The 26,283-nt window shown below is 38.9% G+C and overlaps 1 protein-coding gene across 1 annotated transcript in view; it reads left to right on the plus strand.

The window, feature by feature from the left end:
- LOC126455434 (protein SSXA1-like) overlaps nucleotides 1-26,283 on the plus strand; it is a 104,397-nt gene that overhangs the window by 20,357 nt on the left and 57,757 nt on the right. The window contains exon 2 of the mRNA XM_050091184.1: nucleotides 15,831-15,972. Coding sequence (XP_049947141.1) covers nucleotides 15,834-15,972 — 139 coding nt within the window. The 5' untranslated portion in view covers nucleotides 15,831-15,833. The remainder of the gene's footprint in view (nucleotides 1-15,830; nucleotides 15,973-26,283) is intronic.

A 26,283-nucleotide genomic window follows, 5' to 3' on the forward strand; every position in this document is an offset into this window, starting at 1 on the left:
GTCACAGCTGCCTTCTTTGAGCTGGTCTTTGAGGCCACAACTGGTCTTCTCATCTGTGTTGATTTTTTGCTCACAGGCTGTGGCTTTGGCCTGGAGCAGCTTCTCTTTTCTTGATTGAGGCAGAATAGCACTGCCTGTGCCACACTGCTCTTCCAAGCTGCCTCGGAGAACTTGGAATTACATGTCAAGGCAGGAGGATGGTCATCATTTACCACAGCACCCACAATGAATCCCACTACTCACTAACTTTTGTGCAGCAGCTTCCACAGTTTCCGTTCATAGTCAAATAAAATATCTATAGGTAAGGGAAAAAAAAAAAAAAAACATAAATATATGAAACTAAAAGAAAATCCTGAGATGTATTAAATTTAGTTTCCTGTAAAAGAATGTAACCTCCAAAAATGGGATGAGTTCACTACAAGCATGAGTTCAGTACAGTCATATGTATGCACATAATCAAAATGTTTATTTCATTCCATGTAGTTCCATGCTTACCCATCATTACTAATTCATTCACAAATTTCCGTGCCATAGTCTTTTATCACCTTCTCTTCACGGAGTTGCTGTGTGTTCATACATCTCCGAAACAGTGAAAACTAAAAGAGAACAGCTGAAACAACACTGTGTCGATACATGCACAATAAAAACCATAGATCTATAGTCTTTCAGCAAGTAAATATACTTTGTAAATTTCACAAGTAATTAGCATTTCTGTGGGGTAAAGTATTCGCTTATTAATTTATTCATATTTTGTGTTCTGTGAATTCCATCATACAGGAGATCTTTAAGAAATGTGGAATAAGTCAAACTATACAGTAACAGGCAGAAGGAGCTATTGGAGGCAGTGTATAACAGAAAACTTAAAACTATTGCTAATCTATTCACACTGAACATTATAAGAATTGCACTATAAATGTACAAGTACTGTGCACAAAAAAGAAAGCAGCTACTTTGAAAAAGTCACTTAGCCTCCTATTCCATTAATTAGTTGCTGTTTTTATCTGCTACTTCATATTAATCATTTGTATAACTTCGCTATCTCAGAAATATTATAGCTATATTGTGGAAAAATTACAAACTTCTTTAACATTAGCATTCCGTTTACTGTGAATATTTGCAACCCCACGGTCAGTTGTTTTGAGAAACTTTGGGAGATGTACCTAATAAGGAACACTTGCGTTTAAGTTTTGAAAGCTTGGGGACTAATTTCTGCTGACCATACCAGGACATGAAAGTCCATTTTAAATCCTAGACATGGATGCATAAAATACTAAGAAGTTATTTTTAATTCTAATATTGTATTGTGAATTACCACAAATACCATTATGTATTTAATATAAAAGTCTAAGAATATAAAAGTTTCAGAATGGTCTTAGCTTCAAGCTGTTTGGTTATCAACTTTTCAAACAGTTACAAAATATTCTTACTATACCATTGTGTTACATACATACTTTTTTTGGTTATATCTGTGAAGCCCAAGGAAATTATATCACTGGACAGTTTTGGTTTATCATGATGTTTCCAATTTCAGTTTGTTATGCATCTGGGTCTGTATTTAGAAGTTGCAGTAGTGCCTCATCCAGTGTGTAGCCTAGCCATTGATCTCTACTTCTAATACATGTGAGTTAGTCATATTGGCATGCATAATATGAGTCTTTATAAGATTAAAATTAAGGGTTAAACTGGTTACCATATATCAGCTGTAATCCTGTTCCATTATCCTTATTGCTCTGTCCTGTTATAGGTGTGTTTGGGATCTTATGAGTATACCATACATTTCATCAGCAAACATCACTATGTGTGGTTCTTTTTCTTTCTTTCTTTCTTTTTTAATGATTTCTCTGTTGTCCCTGGTAAATGTGTGTGCAGCTCAATAACAGGAGCAGATCAGACAGAAAAACATCTTTCAAGTTGATTTTTTAAAAATTAATAATGTCCTAAAATTTCTTTTCTCTTCAACCAATTTGATGTGTGCTAGTAACACATTATAAATTATAATTCCAGAATGATTCATGTGTCTTTGCATACAAGTTCATTCTATTCATTATGTGTGGAGAGCCGTACAGTTGTGCTTGAAATAATGTTGGTAACCAGTGTTAGTTTGTAGATATCCAAACACAGCGCTGACCACAAGCACACACTTGTAGGGGGTGTACCAAAATTTTGATAAAAACCAAGTTTATAATAAAAAATCATAATTTTCATATTGATTCATAAAATGTAGAGTGTAGGGTTATGTATGAAATAGCATACCTGGTAAGTGGTCTTCACAGCGTAGTGGCATACACACTTTTTATTTGACATTTTCCGTAGCTGTTTTGCATAAATGTGGCTGTATTTTCTTGGTACAATGCTCCTTCATGGTGTGGGTGGTCTTGGACCACAAAGAAAAAAGTCCATGTTAAATAACATGATCTGGACAGCCAGTTCTGATCACCCCAAACTGGCAGATTATGCAACCAGGAAATGACTCATGCAATACTTGAATTGTTTTTTGGGCTGTATGGCATTTGACACTGTCTTGTTGAAACCACATATCATCCATGAAACCACATATCATCTGCACCCATGTATTGCAATTTAGACAAAAAAAAAACTCAATTATCATTTCACAACAGTGAGCACCACTTACTCTTGTTGTCTGAACAGCCACATTTTTGGAAAAGAATGGTCTGATGACGCTTCCAACCCAAAATCCACAGCAAACAGTAACACATTGTCAATGCATTTTATTTCTCAACAGTAATTTGAGACTTTTCTGTACCTGAAATAAGACAATTTCATTGATTAATCAACCCATTTAGATCAAGATGAGCTTCGTCACTGAAAATAATTTCCAAATAGACAGTTCTTGTGTCAGCTGGACTTTGTAACCATTAAACAGCCAGTATTTTGCATGAATATGTTGTAGAGAGCTTTTTGAAATGACCAATTCTTGACCACAGTGTTGATGGGCTGAATTGATGTCCCTGGACAGTCTGCAACACTCTCACAAATTGCTTCTATGTTTGGAGTTGTACAACTTGCTGAAGGACAGCCAGAGTGTTTAAAATCACAAGTTTATGCAGTTTCTCTCCATTTTTTTAATTAGTCTCTTCAAAGTTGATAAAGTTAAGTCACTATGCTGACCATATTTTGCACGAAAATTTGTAACTGTTGCTGCCAAACTTTCGCTATTTTTAAATTATTGCTCAACAATGAAAACACACTGTTCTTTCATTTAGTGCTCCATTTTTAATAACCTTGTACTTTCCTGCTCATATATAAATATGAAAATTTTACTGCGCAGTGGTGTCTGCAGTTACTTAAAAAAATTCTTCAAAAAGCTTTCATTTGCTGAATGAACTTTAAGAAGAGGAAAACTCCCATGGAACATGATTTTCCAGACAGTAAACTCATGACATGAGTCTTTCTCAGAAAGTGTTTACATTATCAAAAGAGAAAGGAAGACTGGGCTGGGGGCTGGGGGTTCAGAAAGGGCTATTGTATATAAATAAAGGGCTTCACTGCATTACTAGGGAGACTAAAATCTTTCAAGCAGCTGAGCAGTAAGATTGGTTTAATGGAAACAGCCACATACTGTGAAGCCACGTACATCTATCTATACATCCACATGATTACGCTGCAATTTATAATTAAGTGCCTGGCAGCTTCATTGAACCACCCTCAACCTATTTCTGTACCATTCCATTCTCGAATGGTGCGTGGGAAAAACAATCACCTGAATCTTTCTATGCAAGCTCTGGTTTCTCTTGTTTTGTTGTGATCATCATTTCTCCCCATATAGGTGGGCACCCACAGAATATTTTAACTATTGGAGGAGAAAGTTGGTGATCAAAATATCATGAGAAGATCCTTTAACAATGGAAAACACCTTTGTCTTAATGGTTGCCACCTCAGTTTTCATATCATGTCTGGAGCATTCTCTCCCCTATTTCTCGAATATACAGAATGAGCTGCTGTTGTTTGAACTTTTTTGATGTTCTCCATCAGTTCCATCTGATGTGGATCCAACACCACACAGCAGTACTCCAGAAGAGAGCAGACAAGCATGCTGTAGGCAGTCTCTGCAGTAGACCTATTGCACTTTCTAAGTGTTCTGCCTATAAATCTTCTCAGTGTTTGATTTGCTTTCCCTGAAACATTATCTGTGTAGTCATTCCAATTTAAGTTATTTGTTATTGTAATTCCAAGGTATTTAGTTCAGTTTACAGCCTTTATATTTGTGTAATTTATTGTGAAACTTAAATTTAGTGGATTTCTTTTAATATTCATGTGGATGACTTCACACTTTTCATTATTTAGAGACAGCTGCCACTTTTTGCGCCAGACGGATATCTTGCCTGAAGTATTTTGGGGATGGTTTTGATCATTTGATGAGTTTACGGGATGGTAACTGACAGCATCATCAGCAAACAGTCTAAAAGGGCTGCTCACGTTGTCTCCTATGTAGCATATGTAAATCATGATCAGCAGAGAGCCTTTAATACTTCCTTGGTGAACGCCAGATACTACTTCTATTTTACTTATTGACTTTCCATCAATTAGTATCAACTATAACCATTCTGATAGGAACTCACTACTCCAGTTGCACAACTGAGGCCACACTCCATAGGTATGCAATTTCATTAGAAATTACTTTTGAGATGGCATCAAAAGTCTTACGGAAATCTAAAAACATAGAATCAGTTGGATGTCTCTTGGTGATAGCACTCATTACTTTGTGAGAATAAAGAGCTAATTATGGTTAGAAAGAACAATAGTTTCTGATTCCTTGCTGACTATTTGTCAATAAATTGTTTTCTCCAAGGTAATTCATAATGTTCAAACATAGTATATGTTCCAAAATACAATTGCAAATAGACATTAGTGATATGGGTCTGTAATTCAGTGGATTACTTCTATTTTCTTTCTTGGGTGTTGGTTTGACTTGTGCAACTTTCCAGTCTTTGGGTACGGATCTTTTGATGAGTGAGCAGTTGTAGATGACTGCTAAGTATTGAGCTATTGCATCAGCATACTCTGAAAGGAACCTGACTGGTATACAATCTGGACACGAGACCTTACCTTTGCTGAGTGATTTGAGCTGCTTTGCTGCAGCAAGGATATCTATTTCTGAGTTACCCTCATGTTGGCAATTATACTAGCTTCAAATTCTGGAATATTTACTTCGTCTACCTTGGTGGAACCTCTGGTTCTTTTAGTTTATCCAGGTCCCATCTCCTTAAATTCCCACCTTTTTGCAGTTTCTTCAGTTTTAATCTACAGGTCATAACCAATAGATTGTGGTCAGAGTCCACATCTGCCCCTGGAAATGTCTTACAATTTAAAACCTGGTTCCTAAATCTCTGTCTTACCATTATATAATCTATCTGATACCTTTTAGTATCTCCAGGGTTCTTCCATGTATACAACCTTCTTTCATGATTCTTAAACCAAGTGTTAGTTATGATTATGTTGTGCTCTGTGCAAAATTCTACCAGGCGGCTTCCTCTTTCATTTCTGTCCCCCAATCCATATTCACCTACTATGTTTCCTTCCCTCCCTTTTCCTACACTCGAATTCCAGTCACCCATGACTATTAAATTTTCGTCTCCCTTCACAATCTGAATAATTTCTTTTATTTCCTCATACATTTCTTCAATTTCTTCGTCATCTGCAGAGCTAGTTGGCATATAAACTTGTACTACTGTAGTAGGTGTGGGCTTCGTATCTATCTTGGCCACAATAATGCGTTCACTATGCTGTTTGTAGTAGCTTACCCGCATTCCTATTTTCCTATTCATTATTAATCCTACTCCTGCATTACCCCTATTTGATTTTGTGTTTATAACCCTGTATTCACCTGACCAGAAGTCTTGTTCCTCCTGCCACCGAACTTCACTAATTCCCATTATATCTAACTTCAACCTATCCATTTCCCTTTTTAAATTTTCTAACCTACCTGCCCGATTAAGGGATCTGACATTCCACGCTCCGATCCGTAGAACGCCAGTTTTCTTTCTCCTGATAACGACATCCTCTTGAGTAGTCCCTGCCCGGAGATCCGAATGGGGGACTATTTTACCTCCGGAATATTTTACCCAAGAGGACGCCATCATCATGTAATCATACAGTAAAGCTGCATGCCCTCGGGAAAAATTACGGCTGTAGTTTCCCCTTGCTTTCAGCCGTTCGCAGTACCAGCACAGCAAGGCCGTTTTGGTTATTGTTACAAGGCCAGATCAGTCAATCATCCAGACTGTTGCCCTTGCAACTACTGAAAAGGCTGCTGCCCCTCTTCAGGAACCACACGTTTGTCTGGCCTCTCAACAGATACCCCTCCGTTGTGGTTGCACCTACGGTACGGTACGGTAGATTAAAACTGAAGAAACTGCAAAAAGGTGGGAATTTAAGGAGATGGGACCTGGATAAACTAAAAGAACCAGAGGTTGTACAGAGATTCAGGGAGAGCATAAGGGAGCAATTGACAGGAATGGGGGAAATAAATACAGTAGAAGAAGAATGGGTAGCTTTGAGGGATGAAGTAGTGAAGGCAGCAGAGGATCAAGTAGGTAAAAAGACGAGGGCTAGTAGAAATCCTTGGGTAACAGAAGAAATATTGAATTTAATTGATGAAAGGAGAAAATATAAAAATGCAGTAAGTGAAACAGGCAAAAAGGAATACAAACGTCTCAAAAATGAGATCGACAGGAAGTGCAAAATGGCTAAGCAGGGATGGCTAGAGGACAAATGTAAGGATGTAGAGGCCTATCTCACTAGGGGTAAGATAGATACCGCCTACAGGAAAATTAAAGAGACTTTTGGAGATAAGAGAACGACTTGTATGAATATCAAGAGCTCAGATGGAAACCCAGTTCTAAGCAAAGAAGGGAAAGCAGAAAGGTGGAAGGAGTATATAGAGGGTCTATACAAGGGCGATGTACTTGAGGACAATACTATGGAAATGGAAGAGGATGTAGATGAAGATGAAATGGGAGATATGATACTGCGTGAAGAGTTTGACAGAGCACTGAAAGACCTGAGTCGAAACAAGGCCCCCGGAGTAGACAATATTCCATTGGAACTACTGACGGCCGTGGGAGAGCCAGTCCTGACAAAACTCTACCATCTGGTGAGCAAGATGTATGAAACAGGCGAAATACCCTCAGACTTCAAGAAGAATATAATAATTCCAATCCCAAAGAAAGCAGGTGTTGACAGATGTGAAAATTACCGAACTATCAGCTTAATAAGTCACAGCTGCAAAATACTAACACGAATTCTTTACAGACGAATGGAAAAACTAGTAGAAGCCAACCTCGGGGAAGATCAGTTTGGATTCCGTAGAAACACTGGAACACGTGAGGCAATACTGACCTTACGACTTATCTTAGAAGAAAGATTAAGGAAAGGCAAACCTACGTTTCTAGCATTTGTAGACTTAGAGAAAGCTTTTGACAACGTTGACTGGAATACTCTCTTTCAAATTCTAAAGGTGGCAGGGGTAAAATACAGGGAGCGAAAGGCTATTTACAATTTGTACAGAAAGCAGATGGCAGTTATAAGAGTCGAGGGACATGAAAGGGAAGCAGTGGTTGGGAAGGGAGTAAGACAGGGTTGTAGCCTCTCCCCGATGTTGTTCAATCTGTATATTGAGCAAGCAGTAAAGGAAACAAAAGAAAAATTCGGAGTAGGTATTAAAATTCATGGAGAAGAAATAAAAACTTTGAGGTTCGCCGATGACATTGTAATTCTGTCAGAGACAGCAAAGGACTTGGAAGAGCAGTTGAATGGAATGGACAGTGTCTTGAAAGGAGGATATAAGATGAACATCAACAAAAGCAAAACAAGGATAATGGAATGTAGTCTAATTAAGTCGGGTGATGCTGAGGGAATTAGATTAGGAAATGAGGCACTTAAAGTAGTAAAGGAGTTTTGCTATTTAGGAAGTAAAATAACTGATGATGGTCGAAGTAGAGAGGACATAAAATGTAGGCTGGCAATGGCAAGGAAAGCGTTTCTGAAGAAGAGAAATTTGTTAACATCCAGTATTGATTTAAGTGTCAGGAAGTCATTTCTGAAAGTATTCGTATGGAGTGTAGCCATGTATGGAAGTGAAACATGGACGATAAATAGTTTGGACAAGAAGAGAATAGAAGCTTTCGAAATGTGGTGCTACAGAAGAATGCTGAAGATTAGATGGGTAGATCACATAAGTAATGAGGAAGTATTGAATAGGATTGGGGAGAAGAGAAGTTTGTGGCACAACTTGACCAGAAGAAGGGATCGGTTGGTAGGACATGTTCTGAGGCATCAAGGGATCACCAATTTAGTATTGGAGGGCAGCGTGGAGGGTAAAAATCGTAGAGGGAGACCAAGAGATGAATACACTAAGCAGATTCAGAAGGATGTAGGTTGCAGTAGGTACTGGGAGATGAAAAAGCTTGCACAGGATAGAGTAGCATGGAGAGCTGCATCAAACCAGTCTCAGGACTGAAGACCACAACAACAACAACAACCTTGGTGGAGGAGTTTTGGAAAACTGTAACTCAGCTATAGAGTGGCTCTGTCATCAGTGACATCACCATTTTTTTCCTGCAATGAAGGTATTGATTGCATCTTGCCGCTAGTGTACTTTACATATGACCAGAATCTCTTTAGATTTTCCGCCAGATTTCAAGACAGAGTTTTGTTGTGCAAACTATTAAAATAATACCGGTATAACATTGAAGTTGGTGCTAAATTTTGAGCTTCTGTACAACTACACCATTCGTGGGGATATTGCGTTCTTTAAATTTGGTATGCTTTTTTCGTTGCTTCTGCAACAGTGTTCTGACCTGTTTTGTGTACCATTGGAGATCAGTACTATCTCTTATTAATTTACTTGGTATATATCTCTCAATTGCCATCGGTACCATTTCTTTGAATTCAAACCACATATTGTCTATGCTTGCATAGTCAGATCAGAAGGAGTGGAGGGTGTATCTTAGAAAGGTGTAAAGTAAATTTTTATCCACTGTTTTAAATAGAAAGAAGAGAAGTAGATATGTAAAACTAAACAACTCAAAGAATGCCCAATAGTAACAGAAGCACACAACGCTTTTACTTATATCAAGAGTGTTGTGTCTTCCAGAGAATCGATAAGTATTGTGTTGCATGGACGAAAGAAGAGTGGGATTCTGAATGAGTAATAGATGTGAATGGTATTATGATGTAAGTAGTAAATGGCAAACTTGAGAAGACGGTGTTCGTATTGACTGTCAGTCCTCCGTCATTTCTTGAACTTATAGATTCTGGGTTTATTCACCTTAATGTGAGGCCATACATTCCAATCCAAAATGGGCACAGCATCATAGGCAGCAAGAGATGTGCAACATTGTGAAATGTGACCAATAAGCACACAAAGAGGGATTACTTGTAGAGTGGCACTATTATGTGTCAGCTGTTCAGACAGTCAAGCTTTAGGCTTTAGCAGGTGAAGCCATTTTGAACAGTTGTACCTGAAAGTACAGCTTCAATGCTTGAGTTCTCGTGCACCAGTAGTGATCTACAACTAATGGAGGGTGCAAACAAATATACTTTGCAGACCAAAATCTTATCTCTTCAAGCAGATCATATAAAATCAAACATTATGCCACTAAGAATGAAATAGCCACCATTTCATTTAAGAAGGAACAGTTGATAATAAACAGAAGTGCTGAAGGAAAGAACACAATGCCCTCTGAACATGGAGCATTGCCTTTTGTCAGTGAATTTGAAGATGTCTTGGATACTGGTCTGTCTGTGGAAACCAGTAAGCTCCTGGTACAACTCTCATCCATCACAGTATCCCCACCTCATTGGAAAGTTAATATAAAGGTAAAGGTAAAGTCAAAACACACTGGTAAGATTGTTGCTATAATAGTACAAAATGACACCTATATGTTTCATTCATTTGTGCTTTATGACCCAGTTGAACAAGAGACACTTATTAGTCTTCCACACACATCTTTCAGTACTCCTCATGTCTGGAGGTTTAATGCACACTATGTGCTGTGATATTCTACTACCATGTGCCCCAGGAGTGAACTGTTTAGAATCTCTTGTTGACAGGATCTATGTTTCGAACAGGGGGCAGAACGCAGGCACTTCTGCACTACTGCTGGAGCAAACAATGCCTGTCACCTGGGCTTTGAGGTTACCTATACTTGAATCATTCCAGTGACTAATAGAGAAGATTGAGAACACCAGCCTTGCTCATTGAGTTTTAATGACTCTCACAATAAGCAACATTTTCTCCAGGACTGATCATGATCCCATGTTTCTAAATTGAGTGGAAGCTTGAACCAGAGAATTTGAAGAATCTGTGACAAGCTAGGCTGAACATCCTAGATTTGTGCCACATGATTAAGAATTTTGGGGTTCCCTAAATGGGTCAATGTGCTCTGTTCAACAGAGACTGCTGTCCAGGTAGCTGACTCTGTGTGGTTTGCACACAATGTTTGTTGGAATTAAGCTACTCACCATTCAATTCAGATAATGATAGCTGTAAGAGACCTGGAGGTATCAGGGCAAGATTTAAAATAAAATAAAATAAAAAATAAAAAATCTCCACAGAAGACAGTGTTAAAATCCTAGTGATTAACTGCCTAAGCATTAGTAACAAAGTGCCTGTGTTGAAATTGCTTCTGAGAAACAGTGGAAGTTAGATAATATTAGATACTGATAGCTGGCTAAAACATGAAATAGATAATAGTAGATCTTTTCATAAAATTTTAATCAGTATCAAGGGAGAGTATAAACTTATATTTGGATCTTTCTGTTAACCACCATATTCATCCCCTCCAAGTGCAATTGAGATCTTTAAAGAAAATCTCTGTTAACTAATATGTAAGTTCCCCAATAATACTGTTATCATCAGTAGAGACTGTAATCATCCAACGATTGATTGGGATGATTACAGTTTTGTAAGTGATGGACATCACAAGATATCCTGTGAAAAATTTCTAAATATCTCCTGTAAAAGTTTCCTAGAACAGATGGTTCAGAAGCCCACATATGTATCTAAGAAACCTGACCACTTTGAGGATGTCCACGTTGAAACTTGTTTCAGTGACTGTGATGCAGTAGTTGCAACAATTATTACCAGAGTACAAAGGACAACTAATACATGTACAAAGTTTGATATGCTCAGCAAACTAGATAAAGAGACAATAGTGACATATCTCAACAAGGAACATGAATCGTTCTGCTCTGGACAGGAGTGTGTTCAAGAACAGTGACTCAAGTTTAAAAAGAATAGTTGAGCACGTACTTGATGAGTACACAGTTCATTGTGAATGGGACCCTTGTGGTATTAAGTCACTATAAACAAACATCTAAAGAAACAGAGACTACTGCATAATATGCATAAAACAAAGAATGGGGCGATAGGTAGAGATTGTGAAATGAAACTCTTTTGGTTGTTGAGAAGGCAATATGTGAAGCCTTCAATGACTCCCTTAGCAGAGCATTATCAAAAGATCTCTAACAAAACCCAAAGAAATTTTGGTAATATGTAAAAGCTGTTAGTGGTACCAAAATCCGTGACCAGACACACTTGTGGATGTGGCAGGAAGTGAAGTTGAGGGTAGGGGAAAAAGAAGAAGAAGCAGAAGAACGAAAGAGAGAGAGGAGGTATCTGAACTCCATCTTCAAATGTTCCTTTAAGAAAGAAAATCCAAGAATATTGCCCCAATTTAATTCTGGCGCCACAGAGAAGAGAGCAATAGAAATTAGTGGCAGTGGTGTTGAGAAATAGCTCAAATTGTTAAAATTGAATAGTTAAAATTGAACAAAGGTCCATGACCCAGCAGAATCCCTATCAGATTATATATCAAATTTGCAGCTGAGCTGGCAACTTTTTTTGATCATTATATATTGTAGATGCCTCAAACAAAAACCTCTATCCAGTGGTTGGAAGAATGCACAGCTCACAGCTGCCTACGACAAGAGCTGCAGAAGTGATTCAGAGCTACCATCCAATATCCTTGACATCCATTTTTTATTGAATCTTATAACATATTATAAGCTCAGATGTCATAAGGCCTGTGGGATAGAATGATCTCCTCCTTGCCAACCAGCATGGATTGCGAAAACATTGGTCATGTGAAACCTAACTAATGCTTTTCTCTCATGACTTCCTGAAGCTCATGATTCAAGGCAGTCAGATAGATTCAGTATTTATTAACTTCCAAACCATTTATCTGTGTACCCCACTAACACTTACTAACAAAAGTACAGCTGTATGGGGTATCAAACAAGATACATGGCTAGATTGAGATTTTCTTCGTAGGGAGGAGATACACTGTTATCTTTGTTGGACAGTCATTAGCAAATGTAGAAGTAACTTCAGGTGTGCCACAAGGATATGTGTTGGAAGCCTTGCTGTTCATGTCGTGTGTTACTGACTTGGCAGATGATATTAATTGTAACCTAAGACTTCTTGCAGAAGATGCAAATATCTAAATAAAGTACCATCCAGAAAAAAAGCATCACAAATAATCAGTTAGATTTTGATAAGAGAAGAGACCTTCTTGCAGAAGACGCAAAACACTTTACAAATATTCAGTTAGATCTCGATAAGATAAGAGATTGCATACAGGGCACTCACGTGACCCATCCTAGAATGTTGCTAAAGTGTGTGAGACGTACATGAAATGGGATACTAAGACTAAGAAGGGCAGCACGAATGGTCACAAGTTGATTTGACTCATTGGAGTTGAGTAACGAGATGCTGCAAAAACTGAAACTGGCAGAAGCTTGAAGATATGAGACGAATCTAGGAATATACAACAACCTTCTATGCATCGCTCACATAGGAGTAGTGAAGCTGAAATTAAACTAATTACAGTGTGAACAAAGACGTTTAAACAATTATTTTTCTCATGTTCTGTATATGAATGAAATGGGAAGAAGTCCTAGTAACTGGTCAGATGGGAAGTACTCTCTGTCGTCATTTCACATTTGTTTGCAGAGTAGTAATGTAGATCATTGTCTTCCAACAGTGTTACATTATGCTCTTCTGCCCTTAAGGAAACTGGTCGGTGGTGGTAATTAATTGGTAATTTCATCTCAATTGATCACTTACTGACCTGGATGCTCGTAAGAGACTGACCAGAAACTGAAAGGAAGCTGCTTAGATTGATGTTGGAAATAATGTCCATGGTTGGATAGATCACTTCACCAGCACTATTCACTCCAATCTCTTCAGAACTCTTCAGAAGACAACCTGTTTGTTGATTTGAGAAGTCAGGAAGAGATACCTTGCTGGGTGAATGTTTTAAGTGCAAACCATTCCTGAAAACCCTTGAAGTCTTTGAGTTAAAGAGGGCAAAATATTGTTGTATGAATGAAAGCATGAAGTTTCTGAACTGTTCCACCAAACCAGTACAAGTATTGGGGAAAATTTATACAATCAGTGAGGGGGTACAAAGTGTCAAATTAATGCAGTAATGCAAAATAGGGTCCTTCAGTCCATAAAAAGACACTGTCCAGACTTGCAAAGCACTTTGTTCAAATTGCTGCTGCCACAAGGCAAGATTCAGTCTTTCGCCATCAGCAAGCAGTTAATGAGAGGAGCAATTGAGACTTAAGTTCTGTGTCAATGAAGTTTACCACCAACTTTTGCCTGTGTGGGAGGTGGAATCATCATTGTCTGCAGCACTTGATCCAGGATCTGAGCTTCTTGTGGAAAAAGCTGTTTTTATATCCATCACATTTTGAAAGGATCATACCTGCCCAAATCGTTATTGTATATTTCATGAGGGTATTTTTGATCCGTCATTGCAACTACAAAATTGCATGATTTTTTCATCAGACGCGTTCCGCGTTATTGAGGTAAAGCATCATCAGTGGTCTGTAATTAAGTTTATTTAGAGGCCAACAGGAAATGCTTGACAAGGCGACATTAAATTCTTCATAGTGTCTGTAGTTGCTTTATAATTCATGAGGGTATTTTTGATCTGTCATTGACAACTACAAAAACGCATGATGTTTTCACCAGACGCGTTTTGCTTTATTGAGGTAAAGCATCATCAGTGGTCTGTAATAAAGTTTATTTAGAGGCCAGTTAGAAATGCTTGACAAGGTGACATTAAATTCTTCATTTTCTGCTCTTCCTTTCACCTCCGTGCAACCACATGACAGTTGCAGCTAACAATTAAGAGATCGGAGCAATGGTTAGAAGACATGGTTTTAAATTTTTGACTGAAAAAGCAACATGTAATCTTTTTAATCATTCACATCTTATTTTTAATGTTCTTGATCCAAGTATAGCGAGCACCGTTTAAAACCTCTGGATCTCACTTCAGATGATAGACTTCCTTGGTTGACACACCAGATGTACCTGAAGGCATTGTCCCTCACGATACTCAACATTTTTAAGTAAGGCTGCAAGACATGGGGAACAGACAGAAAACATATACTCCAGTCTTGTATGAGATGTGTTCAAATTAAGGTTTTGGTTTTCTCTTATCAGGTTAGAAACAGACAGGAACATGAGGTTTAGCTTAAAATAAACAGGCTTTCTTTGTTTGTAGGGGACACAGATGGCTGCACTGTACAGCACATAGAACTAGTGGCTGCGGTAAGTGTTTTTAACATTAGAAATGGTGACTTGTTCATTATAAGAACAGAGAGTAGTCATTCATTTTCTTCACTTTTTGTGTGACTATTTTGTCAGACAGAAAATCTCAGACCTTAGAAATTGTACCTTTTGTATGAATCCAGCTCGCAGATCTTAACACAGTGTATGGGTATGTTTAGTTGCCCTACCTGGAAACCTGTGACTGAATCAGCCTGGCCATGGGTGTATTCAGGATTAGCCTCTATGTTGAAGATGGAAAGTTGTTACTTTCCAACAAGTAACACCTCCTCATGGTGTGAGAAGCATATGAAATATATTCAGTAATGTGGTCACCTGAACACCATGCCATTTCTTAGGCATCTATCAAATGATATTTTGAAAACTATTTGCAAACAGCATGGTCCTGTGAGATCTGTCCAACAACAACCTTTTAGAAATTGGAGTATGAGGTACCTTGTTATGTAAAGGTTGAAATAAATCACAACTTGGCTTTTTATTAGACTCAAAACTATTGTAGATGTAACAATTTTTGCAGGACTCCAAATTTCATGTTTATACAGACTTTTTACAGTATTTTAGTGAGTTGTAACCTTACTTTTGAGCCAGAAAGTCATGCCCCAAAGGGAGAATGAGTCGTTGGAAGTGATGGACGACTAGCTAGCTGTGGTGTTACTACTCAGTCACTGAGATGGAATGAAGTGGCACGGTGTTGGCCTGTAACCCAGGGCTATATACGAACATGATACAATGCACCTGTTCATTCTGCCTCTGCTGTACACATTTTAATGGAGTGTAAATTTAATAGAGGAGCTGCCCTCTACTTTAGCTGAGAATGGACTAGTGTTGTACTGCTTGTTTTGAAATTTTTTGTGTTATCTACATTCCAGGCTAAACTATTAGGTTGGAGAGTTTCATGTGTTGTATAGTGGCTAACTATTTCTTTTTTAGTCTAGTAATCAGCCAGATCCAAAAATTTGCAGTTATATTTTAGTCTCTTTGCTGTTTGTACCTTCCCACATTTACTCTCAAGTTTGAAGACACGGCGTAGTTTCAGGTTCTTAATTTGTGTGTGTGTGTGTGCTGGAGGAAAATATTTTGCAATCAATTAAAACACTTTTTAATATTTTTATTGTTTTTCATTGTTTTTGCCTCAAGCTATTTTGGTAAAGGGACTAAAGACCAAAACAAATCATATTAAGTCTTTTTAAAATGACCAGCTAAATGAAGTGCATCTTTTTTTCAGGCAATGGCAGATGAAGATATGGTTGAAGTGCCCGAAAAACTTTCAAAATGGTTCACACATGATGAATGGAAACAGATGTCTTACTATGAAAGGAAAAGAACTCTTAATGTTTTGGAGAATTATCACACACTGACTGGTTTGGGTGAGTATTTTATTCTGTTCCATATGTGTGAGTATAAACTGTTTTTTGCAATTTTAATAGGTATCTGTGTACTAACATAATTTTCCATAGTATATATGATAAGATAATCATTCGCTTTCTGCTGATATAACCATGTAAACCTCAGATATTATCTTGATGCATTCATTTATTTTTGTCCTTTTTCTGTGAATAATTATGAATAGAATGTCCAGTATAAATAGAATCTCTGGCTGGCGTGTAGTTATTTGAAGTAGCAATTTTGGCTATGGACGAATACTAATAAATGAAAGTACAAATAGCCTTTTTCTGTGTTTCATTTAGTTGTACTTCCAGCTGTTGAAATAGTTTTCACAAACTGCCTTAAGGCCTTTTCAGATCTTTGTGAAACAATGCCTTGTTTGGTTATAGTAAACTCAAGTGTCTAGAAAAATTACAGTGGTCATAGTGCATTTATAAGATGAAGAAATTGTCTAGATCACACTTCATTTATCCACATCAACTCTAAATTATTTATATTGGCTAACTGCCATTTTGTCATAAAAATGAGACAAAAGGAATTAACATATTTATTTTTAGCTTCTGTAAAACAGGAAAATCACACATCATCACAAACTTGTAAATATCTTATGAGAAAAGCAAATCACTCACTGAAAAGCAGAAGGATTGAGTCATCGACAGACACACACAAAAAAGAAAGAAAACTTACCAGCCTTCAGAGGAAGAAAATTTGCCAGCTTTTGAAGTAATCTTTATTTGAGCTAGCATACAAATATACCAAGGAAAACACACACACACACACACACACACACACTCCTGTGCCCATACATGGCACTGGCTGGATGAACTATTACGAGCTAGCAAGTGTTCTTTCTTTTTTCATGTGTGCCTTTTGTTGACTCTAATGCTCCTCCTGTTCAGTGAGTGGTTTCCTTTACTGCTGAGGTATTTACATTCTGCCATAACTTAACTACAATATTTCACCACAAACTTTATAGAAACAATACAGACGAAGAAGAAATAAATAATCAATACGAAAAAAAGTCAACTTTTGTATTGAAGTGGTCCATGTACAAGCATTGGTCACCAATTTTAGCAACCCACTCAAAAAAGCAAACTAATCAACGTGTCATCAGATGGTGATCATTGCATGTGAGAAGCACACTCACCATGTATAAAATGGCAACAGACAAAAAACAATGCAAAATATACAGTCCTCCCTAAACATGTTGTTGTTGTTGTGGTCTTCAGTCCTGAGACTGGTTTGATGCAGCTCTCCATGCTACTCTATCCTGTGCAAGCTTCTTCATCTCCCAGTACCTACTGCAACCAACATCCTTCTGAATCTGCTTAGTGCATTGATCTCTTGGTCTCCCTCTACGATTTTTACCCTCCACGCTGCCCTCCAATGCTAAATTTGTGATCCCTTGATGCCTCAAAACGTGTCCTACCAACCGATCCCTTCTTCTAGTCAAGTTGTGCCACAAACTTCTCTTCTCCCCAATCCTATTCAATACCTCCTCATTAGTTACGTGATCTACCCACCTTATCTTCAGCATTCTTCTGTAGCACCACATTTCGAAAGCTTCTATTCTCTTCTTGTCCAAACTGGTTATCGTCCATGTTTCACTTCCATACATGGCTACACTCCATACAAATACTTTCAGAAACGACTTCCTGACACTTAAATCTATACTCGATGTTAACAAATTTCTCTTCTTCAGAAACGATTTCCTTGCCATTGCCAGTCTACATTTTATATCCTCTCTACTTCGACCATCATCAGTTATTTTACTCCCTAAATAGCAAAACTCCTTTACTACTTTAAGTGTCTCATTTTCTAATCTAATACCCTCAGCATCACCCGATTTAATTTGACTACATACCATTATCCTCGTTTTGCTTTTGTTGATGTTCATCTTATATCCTCCTTTCAAGACACTGTCCATTCCGTTCAACTGCTCTTCCAAGTCCTTTGCTGTCTCTGACAGAATTACAATGTCATCGGCGAACCTCAAAGTTTTTACTTCTTCTCCATGAATTTTAATACCTACTCCGAATTTTTCTTTTGTTTCCTTTACTGCTTGCTCAATATACAGATTGAATAACATTGGGGAGAGGCTACAACCCTGTCTCACTCCCTTCCCAACCACTGCTTCCCTTTCATGCCCCTCGACTCTTATAACTGCCATCTGGTTTCTGTACAAATTGTAAATAGCCTTTCGCTCCCTGTATTTTACCCCTGCCATCTTCAGAATTTGAAAGAGAGTATTCCAGTTAACGTTGTCAAATGCTTTCTCTAAGTCTACAAATGCTAGAAACGTAGGTTTGCCTTTTCTTAATCTTTCTTCTAAGATAAGTCGTAAGGTTAGTATTGCCTCACGTGTTCCAACATTTCTACGGAATCCAAACTGATCTTCCCCGAGGTCTGCTTCTGCCAGTTTTTCCATTCGTCTGTAAAGAATTCGCGTTAGTATTTTGCAGCTGTGACTTATTAAACTGATAGTTCAGTAATTTTCCCATCTGTCAACACCTGCTTTCTTTGGGGTTGGAATTATTATATTCTTCTTGAAGTCTGAGGGTATTTCGCCTGTCTCATACATCTTGCTCACCAGTTGGTAGAGTTTTGTCATGACTGGCTCTCCCAAGGCCATCAGTAGTTCTAATGGAATGTTGTCTACTCCCGGGGCCTTGTTTCGACTCAGGTCTTTCAGTGCTCTGTCAAAAGTACATCGCCCTTGTATAAACCCTCTATATACTCCTTCCACCTTTCTGCCTTCCCTTCTTTGCTTAGAACTGGGTTGCCATCTGAGCTCTTGATATTCATACAAGTGGTTCTCTTCTCTCCAAAGGCCTCTTTAATTTTCCTGTAGGCAGTATCTATCTTACCCCTAGTGAGACAAGCCTCTACATCCTTACATTTGTCCTCTAGCCATCCCTGCTTAGACATTTTGCACTTCCTCTCGATCTCATTTTTGAGACGTTTGTATTCCTTTTTGCCTGCTTCATTTACTGCATTTTTATATTTTCTCCTTTCATCAATTAAATTCAATATTTCTTCTGTTACCCAAGGATTTCTATTAGCCCTCGTCTTTTTACCTATTGATCCTCTGCTGCCTTCACTACTTCATCCCTCAGAGCTACCCATTCTTCTTCTACCGTATTTCTTTCCCCCATTCCTGTCAATTGTTCCCTTATGTTCTCCCTGAAACTCTGTACAACCTCTGGTTCTTTCAGTTTATCCAGGTCCCATCTCCTTAAATTCCTGCCTTTTTGCAGTTTCTTCAGTTTCAATCTGCAGTTCATAATCAATAGATTGTGGTCAGAATCCACATCTGCCCCTGGAAATGTCTTACAATTTAAAACCTGGTTCCTAAATCTCTGTCTTACCATTATGTAATCTATCTGATACCTTTTAATATCTCCAGTATTCTTCCAGGTATACAACCTTCTTTCATGATTCTTGAACCAAGTGTTAGCTATGATTAAGTTATGCTCTGTGCAAAATTCTACAAGGCGGCTTCCTCTTTCATTTCTTCCCCCCAATCCATATTCACCTACTATGTTTCCTTCTCTCCCTTTTCCTACTGACGAATTCCAGTCACCCATGACTATTAAATTTTCGTCTCCCTTCACTACCTGAATAATTTCTCTTATCTCGTCATACATTTCATCAATTTCTTCATCATCTGCAGAGCTAGTTGGCATATAAACTTGTACTACTCTAGTAGGCCTGGGCTTTGTGTCTATCTTGGCCACAATAATGCGTTCACTATGCTGTTTGTAGTAGCTAACCCGCACTCCTATTTTTTTTATTCATTATTAAACCTACTCCTGCATTACCCCTATTTGATTTTGTATTTATAACCCTGTAATCACCTGACCAAAAGTCTTGTTCCTCCAGCCACCGAACTTCACTAATTCCCATTCCCATTTCCCTTTTTAAATTTTCTAACCTACCTGCCCGATTAAGGGATCTGACATTCCACGCTCCGATCCGTAGAATGCCAGTTTTCTTTCTCCTGATAACGACGTCCTCTTGAGTAGTCCCCGCCCGGAGATCCGAATGGGGGACTATTTTACCTCCGGAATATTTTACCCAAGATGACGCCATCATCATTTAATCATACAGTAAAGCTGCATGTCCTCGGGAGAAATTACGGCTGTAGTTTCCCCTTGCTTTCAGCCGTTCGCAGTACCAGCACAGCAAGGCCGTTTTGGTTAATGTTACAAGGCCACATCAGTCAATCATCCAGACTGTTGCCCCTGCAACTACTGAAAAGGCTGCTGCCCCTCTTCAGGAACCACATGTTTGTCTGGCCTCTCAACAGATACCCCTCCGTTGTGGTTGCACCTACGGTACGGCCATCTGTATCGCTGAGGCACGCAAGTCTCCCCACCAACGGCAAGGTCCATGGTTCATGGGGGGTCCCTAAACATATCCTCTTACAATTACTCAGTTGTTGATTTAACAATCCAGTACACATCCGTTTGGAAGAATTTACCAATGTCTAGCACTCATATGAACATAATAAACTAATGAAAATTACAAGTGAACAAATGAAAATGGAAACATATCCCCCAACTGACTGCATTCAGCCTGATTTGGACAAATAAAAATGAAAATTTTATTCCAGAATCCAAAGAACAGATAAAAATGTATCTCTATGAAAACCCTTGTTAGACAAGAATTGAAAATTGAAACTTCATTAAAATATGTAATGGGGAATCATTTTCAAGGAAGGAGAAGAGCAAAAGGATAACATACTAAAATATCTGCATACCAAGATTTATATAAAACAGAAAATATATATGCATCAGTATTGTTTACTTACCAATTAGGGAAACAATTCATAACCAACATAAGAGAAATTATCACAACAGAACAAAAATTGTAGACCTGAACTGACATACTTGACAATGCCAGTCTGACAAAACGTGTGACAGCAGTGATGGAATTAGACAGCAATATTCAAAATCTCATCTCAGCCACTGACTGCAGTTCTGCTGTTGTAACCAGAACGAGTATACTGATGATGCCAAAACCAGTATTTTAAAAGCTGCAAGTGAATTGAATGGCAACTATCTCCTACTTCCACTCAGTTGACATTACCAAACACCACATGCACTCTGTCAAGCTACCACTCATTACAATAGAACCTTATTGAAATCTGATCTTGTTTCTGGAAACAGTTTTCATTTACCATAGATCAAAATCTTTGAATCGCAGCAGTCTGTAAACATTTGTTTTTGTGAAGTTATTTATAGGGCAAGCCAACTCACATCTGAAACTTACCAGGGAATGGAATGCATCCTTCATATTAAATACAGTGATACTAATTGCATCATTCAAGCCTATATTGATTTCTATGAACATCAGCAGCATATACAGCCAAACACACCTGCTTTTTTGAACTAGACATGTGTCAAGTACCCCAACGCTCTCTGAAAGTACTACGCACATTTCCTGAAGACATCTGTTGACAATGCACTATCCATGTGAAATGGAAAGATATTACAGAAGGTAACAATATGAGTCTTATGTAATTCATAAACAAAGAAGGTGCAGTAGCCCTTATAAGAGAAATAATCTGAAGGGACATTGCTACTTCAATGCTACAAAAACAACCTTCAGGATAGAAACGAAATCTACAAAGACTACCAAATCATACAAACTAAATACACTGCCATTTTGTGCAGTCTTTGAAACTAATGGACACTGGGCACAGGAGTAGAAGAAAATGACCAGCATGAAGGAAAGCGTAGAAAATTTGAAACAATTGTGCTGCTTCCTTCACTTAAATATAGGTCAAGTATTAAAATATGTAGCAAAAGGGACAAAACATTTTGTTCAAAATGCAAACAGTTGCATCACTGCACCATTTACTTGAGAGACGACTTAGATGTTATGACAGTGAATAAAATTCAGAATTTGATTTCCGATTATATTCACTTTCAGATAACAAGAATTCAGATCATTGGACTGATGGGCCTATGTACACCTGACACAATTTGTCCCAGATTTAGTAAGCCAGTCTACATTCATCATGCATTACTTGTCAATGAATTACAACTTAACCACTGTCATTGGAAAGATGTACCAGTTTTGAATACATATTCACTGCAACCAACTATTTCTCATGATGTCTTTTCACTTGCAAAGTTGCACACATTGCCACTGGCTGATCCTAAAGGTGGCTCACCAGATCTTTAGACTGAACTTCTCATCGGTGCAGACTACTACTAGAAGCTGATAAGTACACCCCCGATCTGTATCTCACCTTCTTTAGTACAAGTCCCTTCCATTTTTGAGTGGGTGTTAAGTAGAAATAAAAGCGGAATTGTTGTTAACCAAATCACTGTCAACATCACACCTGCACTGCATGTTCATCATGTTTGTAATTTTTGGGGACTTGAGACTGCAGTATCTCAGAGTAGTTTCATGCCTCTTATTCCACTGAAGATGCAGAAGAGTTGTTTCATTTCGTAGAAGTGACCTATAACGTCTCCAGTAACACCACAATAGCTCAGAAATGATTTTATGCATTGTGCAGAAAGTTGCAAAGCAACACATACTATACAGCTAATTATGAAACAAAAAAGATGGAATTCTCTTCTCAAGACCAAGTGCAGATGGTGAATTTAGATGTTGAGGGAAAAATGACTTTCTGCTTACCTCACCCCGTCATGAAAATGATGCTCCATGCTTTAGTGACATGTTAGACATAAGAGAAAATTTCTTTCATGACATATTAAACATACTGCTTCATTTCATATTACATTTATACTGTATAGGTGATGTCAGACATGCCTTTCTACAGCTTTCATTCATTATAGAGACCTGACACAATTCTTTTGATTTTGAGTATTTCCCAATGATGACAACAACCATCAGATCACCAACGAAATGGCTATGTACTGGTTCTTCTGCTCCATGTGTGTATGGACAATTTTGCAGCTTCCATTGATGATGAGGGGTGCATCAGTGCAATATATGACCATCTAACTGACTTTATGAACACCATAACATTATTGACATCAAAATGTGCTGTGAATTGTTCATAATTGCATCAGCTATGGCATCATTGAGATGTACCACTTCTACAGAAACACACATCTTCGGAATCGACTGGAAGGATGATTTTGATGCACTTCACACTCCATCTGCTGACATCTTTTGAAGAGTTCTAAGCACAACCAACAATGTAACATCTTGTCCTTCAGATGATGTCATGACCTTTTGATCCATCTGTGAGTGAATAAAACTATAAAAGAACTTGGAGTAGAAGACGGAGCCTAGAACTGTAATTTGGCCATAGCCAACCAGAGCTGGTCATTGACTAGGTGATCTGTGGAAGCAACCAGTTCCCTGTCATCAGACCTCCTATGCCGATGTCTGGGACAACTTTCAGAAAGTTACTACAGCCCAGCCTACTGCCAGTTACAACAGCCAACTCAGTCATTGTCCCTGTTTCCGATCATTCGGCATGACATACAAATGCAACCACTACCATGAACTCAGCATCGAGCTCCAGCATTTAAACACGACCTAACCAGCCCATCATTGTTTGACCAGTTGGGCAATGAAATTGCACCCAGTCTGTGTCAGCCACAGCCTTGGGGTCTTCACTCTGTGGCACCAGTGCCCTATCATCACTGGGTTGCAAATAAGGGACCACTGCCTGATTGCATAAGCTCTGGTGGCCAACATACTGCCACCATCTCTATGGGACTGCCTGCCATGGTATCTGCCATTGGAGTCTGTCAGCTCTTATCCTGCCGCTAAAGGGAAGATTTCGCTGGGTGCCCTGTGTCAATAGTGAGGCAATGTCCAGCCTTACTGCCATTGTTGACTCAGCTCCGCATGCCTGCTATGCGAGTTCAGTGTGCCACCTCTCAAGTAGTGTGTGTCCACCATGCGTTGTACCAGCCCCGTTTGCCACTAAAAGTTGGAATATTATGAACTGACGCTAAACTGTACCAAAGATGAAGATGCACTCAGATGACTATCCAGATGAATGTATTAATAAAGAACTGTTTATGTTTCCAGAATGACATTTTCACTGTGCAGCGGGGTGTGCGCTGATATGAAACTTCTTGGCAGATTAAAACTGCTTCTGTAAAGTTTGGAAGGTAGGAGACGAGGTACTGGCAGAAGTAAAGCTGTGAGGACGGGGCGTGATTTGTGCTTGGGTAGCTCAGTTGGTAGAGCACTTGTCCGCGAAAGGCAAAGGTCTCGAGTTTGATTCTCGGTCCGGCACACAGTTTTAATCTGCCAGGAAGTTTAAACTGTTTATGTGCTTGTGGAGGAACCAAAAAATTGCTGAATACCGTAACAGAACACAGCACACCCTAAGCATGGAATGGAACCAAGACATAAGCAGAACAAGAACCCCAAACAGGCATGAACATTTGAATAGGGGACAATCAACAAGACTGCTGACATGTGTTGCAGGACCATTGACACACATGGTGCAAGACCATTGACAGTTAACACATAACAATAGAAAAATTACAGAAACATTGCATAATAACTTTGAAAAGCTCAGCGCAAGATACATAAATACACTGAACTAAACCAAGAGACAACATAAAGTGTGATCTCAAGTGAATGAGCATGCTGTGTTCTTGTAGGGGAATGGTGACTAGTCACTGCCCCAGACAGCAATGGGAAGACCAGGCATTGGGAAGACCAGGCATCGGGAAAACCAGGCATTGGAGGGCCTTTTGTCAAAACTTCCAGGAGATGCAACTCAAGACTCAGAAATGCAAACAGTGAGATTGGCAGTGCCAGCCTGAATGGGCAGACTGGCAGCAGGGCTGGCAGCGACTGCAGGGGAGGTCATGGTGGCTCCATAGTGGACAACTGGGCTGGCCATGGAGGGCTGGGCATAGAGCAGATGTTGGCACCGACAAGCTGGGCAACATTAAGGGGCCAGACTGTGATGGAGTTGGCGTCTGTTGGCGACACAAGCAAGCGCTGGGCCGAGAGCGGATGGGCACTGCAGAACTCTGATCATGCAATTCAAACACTGTGGGAAAAACTGTCTGTCATTTACCAAGAGATCGTCACATGATCCGTTTGATCGGAAGTGACTGTGCACAAAAATGCACATCTAACCATTCTACTAACAAGTCATAGTCTATGGCCTACAGACAAGAGCCCAGGAAAAACTGACAAAACAAACTAAAAATTTTTATCTCAGACTTGAAAGAAACTAAGCACTCTGTTAGGTACTGAACTGCTGATTGCAAGAAAGTTTGATTCCAACTGTTGATGGTATGTGGCCCAGTCTTCATTCTGACCATCAAACACCTGAAAATATAGCACAAATGCGAGAGTGGCTTGCCAAGAAGTGGTTGCTGGAGTGAGAACCTGAGTGAACTGAGTGATGCCCTGCAGGAGGGTCTGAATTCTCTTACCCACAATTGAACAAACTGAGTCAAAGACGGTTTTGATGATTGGACAGCCATGTTGGGTGGGGGGAATACACTGCTAGCAGACTGAAACTGGAGTTTTAAAGGATTGATAATAGCTCAGACCAGCAGCAGCAAATAAGGGAAGACACACTGGTACAACCAAAGAATGACCACTAGGAGGCACATAAAAATAAGACGACGACAAAGAAATTTGTTGCACTATCTGGTATAGATTGAGTAACTTTCTCCATAGGAGAAATCACCCAGTGCGATGAGGCACCAACGCTTACAGACTGTGACAACCCAACAAGCATGAAGATGCTGTCCTATTAAAGCAAATAAGTACACAAATAAAAATCCAGCCATTTGAAAACAACAGGAAAAAAACAACCTGCAAAATGGAAAGCCTGTTCCAGTAGAACAAACAAGGAGACAGCAAGAAACACTGAACCTTTTACATCACTGCCATTGAAGTGTATGGCAGACGAGAGAAGACAACATCAAAACACACTTGTGTTACACTTGTGAAACAGACTCATCACTAATTAAATATGACAGACCAGCAAAGAGCACTGAAAAAACACACCACCTTTACCTTATTGCCACTGAAGTACACTCACAGTGAGGTATATGACCAGCAGGAGTAGTACACATACTTTACAATAACAACTGCTTATTACAATCTTGAACGAATTGTGATACAGCTACTGAGAATCAATGTCTACACAAGTTGGGAGCTATAATGTCGTGACGAGAAGTGTAGATTAATAATGACACAGTCCTACTTGGCAGTGTGCTCATCGGTAGTCACATGTGAGAACTGCAAAGTGGTGTCCTTGGGAACAGCTGACAATGCAGCAGTAGACATGGCTCATGGTGAGGGTGAGGCAACAC

Source organism: Schistocerca serialis, chromosome 2, assembly GCF_023864345.2.
Source record: "Schistocerca serialis cubense isolate TAMUIC-IGC-003099 chromosome 2, iqSchSeri2.2, whole genome shotgun sequence".
Taxonomy (NCBI): Eukaryota; Metazoa; Arthropoda; class Insecta; order Orthoptera; family Acrididae; genus Schistocerca; species Schistocerca serialis.